This window comes from Triticum dicoccoides, chromosome 3B (assembly GCF_002162155.2).
Source record: "Triticum dicoccoides isolate Atlit2015 ecotype Zavitan chromosome 3B, WEW_v2.0, whole genome shotgun sequence".
Taxonomy (NCBI): domain Eukaryota; kingdom Viridiplantae; phylum Streptophyta; class Magnoliopsida; order Poales; family Poaceae; genus Triticum; species Triticum dicoccoides.
In genome coordinates, this window is record NC_041385.1 from 759109816 (window position 1) to 759115557 (window position 5742).

The window sequence follows — 5742 nt, forward strand, 5'->3', positions numbered from 1 at the left end:
AGGGTGCGGCGCGAGTGGGGGAGGAGCGACGACCGCACGCTCACCCTATCGAATTGGATATTTTTCCAGGCATGTGAAATGACGTAAATGCCCTCGGTGGGGCAACGAAATTACACGCGGTGGCACGAAACGGGGGTAACTATTCATTCCAGCAGTAACTTTTTTTTATCCGACGGACGAGGTCGTTCTAGGGGTCGATCCGACGGCCCAAGATCCATCAAGCAGCCAGATCCAACGGCCAGGAATGCCAAATCATTGAGGAGCCGGGAGAGGAGCTTCTATTCTTATCTCTGGATATAAGCCAGATGCCGATGTCTTTCGTTGAGGAAAAAAAAAAGAACACCAAACCCTACCCACCCGCCGCCGCCGCCGTCAATGGCGAAGCGCCCGCGCCGGTCCTACTCCCTGGAGTCCCGCGTACGCCGACTCATCCTATCAGATGCCGGCCTCGCCGTCCCCGGCTCCTCCGCCGACGACGTCGCCCGCGCCATCCGCTCCCGCCACCGCGAGTACCAGCGCTACAAGCTCGAGTTATTCGCCTCCGTCGTTCGCCGGGCCATCCCCTCCCTACCGCCTCCCGGCGATGCCAGCTGCTCCGACAGCGCCTCCGGCGCCTCCTGCCGCCGCAGCAGCCATGGCGCCACATCGTCCTCCACCACCACCCACTCGCCGCCTCCCCCCGCCTTTGACGTCACGAAATCGCTGCTGCGTTCCTGCTACTCCTCCCAAACATCCAAACGAGACCCCGACACTGACCAGCAGCTCGAGATGGAGCTCGCCGTGGAGAAGGTTCTCAGGCGGCCTGATGCTCAAGGAGGCCACGGTGGGCAAAAAGGGGTAATGTTTGCTGACCTGGGGGGCATGGAGTCGGTGACAGAGCAGCTGAGGATGGAGGTGGTGGTCCCGCTGTGCCATCCGGAGCTGCCGCTGCACCTTGGAGTGCGGCCCGTTGCCGGGATTCTGCTGCACGGACCGCCCGGCTGTGGGAAGACCACACTTGCCCAAGCAATTGCCAACGAGACCGGCGTGTCGTTCTACAAACGCTCGGCGACCGAATTCGTGTCTGGTGTCTCCGGTATGCGGTTCGATTCTTAATTTGCACCAAGTTTGTGTAATACTCACTCTTATTGAGGATAAAGATTAGTTATCAGGAGTGATTTTGTTCTTGCAGGAGGTTCCGAGGAGAACATCAGAACCTTGTTTAACGACGCATACAGGACTGCTCCCTCAATTGTATTTATAGACGAGATAGATGCGATCGCAGCTAAGCGGGATGATATGCAGCGAGGAATGGAACGGCGGGTGGTTACACAGTTGATGACATGCATGGATGAATTCCACCAGAACATCCCATCTGATGCCGATGACATGGAGGATGATTCACAATCATATGAGAAGAAGAAGCCTGGCTATGTTATTGTTATTGGAGCTACGAACAGACCTGATGCTGTCGACCAAGCGCTTCGAAGACCAGGAAGGTTTGATCGGGAAATATATCTTGGCGTTCCAGATGAGAATGCCCGGAAACAGATACTGGAGAGGCTCACTCAGAAACTTCGATTGCCCCCGGAAGGCCAATTTGATTTGTTGAAGATAGCAAAGGCCACGGCAGGATTCGTTGGTGCAGACTTGAAGGCGTTGGTTGATACAGCAGGGAGTGTAGCTATGAAAAGATTTTTTAATGCTAGAAAAGACAAGTTTCTGAAGGAAGGAAACAACCTGGACTACCGGAAGCATCCTTTGGATAAACATGAGATGCAGGGCCTAAGTATAACTATGGATGACTTTGAGGTAATTAAGCTTTCCGCCTTTTACATCTACATCCCTAGCTAGAATCCTTACGTTTATTTCATCTAGTTTAAGATTTGTATTCAATAATTATCTTTTTCTCTCTCTTACTTGACTCTGTGTTGTTTAAGTATATGATGTGTGTTGATTTCATGGTGTCTAAGTTGACGTGGATGGTCTTTTATGTTCTTTTCTTGTCACAAGTATGTTGTTCATATTGCATTGTTTTTCTTCTTGTGCTGTGTGCCCTGCTTTTCCATCCTGTTTTCTTCTGTTATTAGCTTTCGGTAGTGGGACCCATTTCTAACATTCCTTGTTACTTCAATCGCTAAAGGAAGCTATCAAAGATATAGTTCAACCATCATTGAGAAGAGAAGGATTTTCTTCTGTACCTGATGTCACATGGGCTTGTGTCGGAGGTCTTGATTCATTAAAGAAGGAATTGAACCGCTCCATCGTTCGATGTATCAAGTACCCTGAATTTTATAAGGTGCATCATCTTAACTTTCTTCAGTCTGTTATATGGTTTCAATAGTGATTTGGTCCCATAAAAGTTGAATCCTCTTCACAGTATGGACAGCTAATCGAATCATAGGACATCCGTGGCGCTTATTTGGAATGTTGTTTTCAAGCAATCTCTTTAACATTCTCTTTATCCTTTATTTATGTTTTCATGTCCTCTCAAGAAATTTGGAGTCAACATGCAAGCTGGTGTGTTGCTGTTTGGACCTCCGGGCTGTGGGAAAACACTAATAGCAAAAGCAGTTGCACACGATGCAGGGGCTAATTTTATTCATATTAAGGTAAATTGATGCTTAGATTTCCATATTATCAGTCAGTACACTCCTTCCATTTTTGTGGAAATTGCTTATTTACCGCTGAATAATTGCTCATTCAAAAGAGTGTTGCTTGTTCAACAGTCAAAAACGGAATTGATTGCTCACATGCCATCGACTGCTAAGTGGCTGTTAAACTCCGTCGGTTAAATGGTTTTGAATTTATCTTTTTTCCTTTCTTTCTAAACGAGCATAAAAATATTACTCTGTAACTTATCTGTCATAAGAGAATGAAAAAAGTGACGGTGCAGTTACCTTTGCCTTTGCGACATCAGCATTGGCTTCTAATGATTCTGGATGGACCTCTTTGCCATTCTGGCATCTATATCCACAGCCCTTGCGAACTGGATTGTTGTCGCCCATTTCCTTCTCTTGCCCTTGCTATTCTCAAAATACTTCTTTGGACATTGATGCTGCCCTTTCTTTGCTTTCCCTTGCTACTCTCGACACCACTCTTGTGCAACCATAGAATCGCATCATCCGGTAATACTGTTGATTCGGAATCTTGGTTCTGTTGGCCAGTGCATGAAGCTTGACAAATAGTACCTCTTGCAGCCATGGAATCCCATCCATGGAAGCCGCTGGCAGCCGGATTTTTTTTTTTTACAAATCAATTGATCTGGTTATTGTGCTGGTGCTGTTGTGAGTGGACCTTCTGTTCAACTGAGTTCAGGGTAGTTTTGGCATTACCGGTAGAAACTAACAGCTCTATACGATTTAACTGAATTCTTTTAATAGGATAATGGCGATGGTATGTTGGCAACGAATTGAGTTTTACAATGCTAAATACGGAACATTCACTTTTTAATAGCAAGTGAGCTGTTGAGGAGTTATTCAGTGGTAAATAAGCAATTTCCTCTTCAGTTCTGTACAGACTGCTCAGATATTTCTTTCTCTGGAACTTTAGGGTCCTGAAGGATTGAACAAGTATGTTGGGGAGAGTGAAGCATATATAAGGAGGACATTCGCCCGTGCACGACTCAACTCCCCGTGCATTTTATTTTTTGACGAGGTAAAGTTTCTGTTTAGCTACTTTTGTATTCCCTCCGTTCGGAAATAAATTTGAACTAAAACAGCGTCACTTGTTTCCAAACGGAGGTAGTATAATTTAATCTGTTGATGGGAACTTGGCTCAGTCTCTTAACAAATTTGGATGTTTGGTACATTTGTGCTATTGGAAGTGACCAGCAACTTGTGGGTCTTGGTTTTGAAGGTGCTTTTCTCATCATATGTTTCTCAAGTGTTTATTGACTGATGTGCCAGATAGATGCTTTGACAACAAAAAGAGGTATGGAGGGAGCATGGGTTGTTGAACGTCTCCTAAACCAGGTTTGGACATGTTATGTTTGGCAAAATACCGAGATTCTTTATTAATTTGTTTGTTCCTTTGCTCAGCATTATTCTACTTGTTCTGATCGCAGTTACTTATTGAACTTGATGGTGCTGATCAGCGTGAAGGTGTTTATGTTATTGGAGCTACAAATAGGTATTGTCAGCCACCGGGTTGTTCCTTTTTACTTATTTGTCCTTGAAAGGAAGGCGTCAACATGCAGTTTCATGTATGGTGCAGAATCGGTGTGATAGATGATGCTCTTCTACGGCCTGGTAGATTGGGGCAGAAGTATTTTGTACCTTTGCCCAGTGCTAATGAGCGGCATTCGATATTAAAAGCCCTAATATGTTCTCAGAGAAAACCTGTATCCAGCACTGTTGATTTGGATGCATTTGCACGTCGTGAGGAGTGCAACAATCTCTCTGGTGCTGACCTAGCATCGCTGGTAATTTCTGTGCCTTTTCATTGAGTTGTCCCGTTAGAAAATTTTCAAAGTGGGCAATCTTTAATTCTTTGTGATGAAGCATGTACTTTAAGAGAACATCAAGGCAACTCACAAACATGCTTCCTTATTAGGTGGACGAAGCAGCCAAGGAAGCTTTGGATGAGAGTTTGGAACTCCTGGAGAATGGGGCATTATCAATAAGTTCGTTGTGTTCAGTTGCTTTGATTGAATTATCGCACTTTGAGCAAGCTCTGTCTAAAATAAAGCCATCGGTGTCGGAACAGGTACATGACATTCTGATAATCATTTATTTTGCTTCACCCTCTTATAGGAGCATGTCTTAACTTTTCTTGCTGTTGGTCATCACAGCAAAGGAAGCACTACGAGGCCTTGTCACAGAAATACTCGGCAATGTAACTGATCCATCACCACATGTATCTGGGTGCCTTGGGAACCATCTTGATGTCTAAATGAGGTGTTCCATGTATTATCTGTATAAATCAGTTAAGACTAGTACTAGGATGGATGCCTTCAAATTGCGTTATTTTCCATTTCCGAATGCACCTTTGTGCTGCGGGTATGCAAGGATATTACAGTTTTCAATGGTCTAACGTCAGATACGATCATAAAAGGGAGGTCCTTGTGTTGCATTCCTTTTCTTTTTTACCTTCACAAAGTCCGTTGATTCCACAAAATGATAATGTTTTTGCATGAAACAGAAGCCTTCTCAAAATAATTGAATCTTCAAACCTTTGTGCTACATCTATGTAAGGATATTACAATTTTCAATGGTTTAATTGTCGGATGTGATCATATGACAACACTAAAGAATTGGATCTCATGAGATTTTTGAAGTTAAGCTCCTTGTGTTGTATTCCTCTCTTGTTTATTCTACCTTCATAAAGTCCGCTCATTCCACAAAAAGAATATGATAAAATGTCCGCTCATTCCACAAAAAGAATATGATAAAATGTCGCATCAAACTGGCACCCTTATCAAAATAATCTAATCTTGTTCAAGAAATCCTCCAATAGCTGGCCCAATAACAAGAGCTATTGCTCACGAAGATGTGACCTACGACATAGAAAATTATCACTCAAGCTTTTGGTGCTCTTTTCAGCAGACTCCCGAAGCATATGCCTGGAGAGTGCAGACACAAATGAGTGTTGAACAACTAATACCATTTTCTTAATTAATCTCAAATCATCCTCATGGTCCATGATTGGTTCTAATATACGATAGAGTAATCCTTGTGCTTGCACACTGACTAATGATATACTAGTGTTTTCAGTTTCCACCCACATCTAAAACACGATAGTATGATAGCTCTCACATCTAAT

General features: G+C 44.0%; 1 protein-coding gene across 1 annotated transcript; it reads left to right on the plus strand.

Moving 5' to 3' along the window:
- The first annotated feature begins 337 nt into the window (after positions 1-337).
- On the plus strand, positions 338-5052 carry LOC119278323 (cell division control protein 48 homolog C-like). The gene is made up of 10 exons (XM_037559684.1): positions 338-1075; positions 1172-1791; positions 2123-2278; positions 2475-2591; positions 3532-3636; positions 3888-3953; positions 4046-4110; positions 4195-4402; positions 4534-4686; positions 4772-5052. Exons 1-10 carry the CDS (start codon positions 376-378, stop codon positions 4817-4819), a joined length of 2238 nt encoding a protein of 745 aa, XP_037415581.1. The 5' UTR covers positions 338-375; the 3' UTR covers positions 4820-5052.
- The last annotated feature ends 690 nt before the right edge of the window (positions 5053-5742 follow it).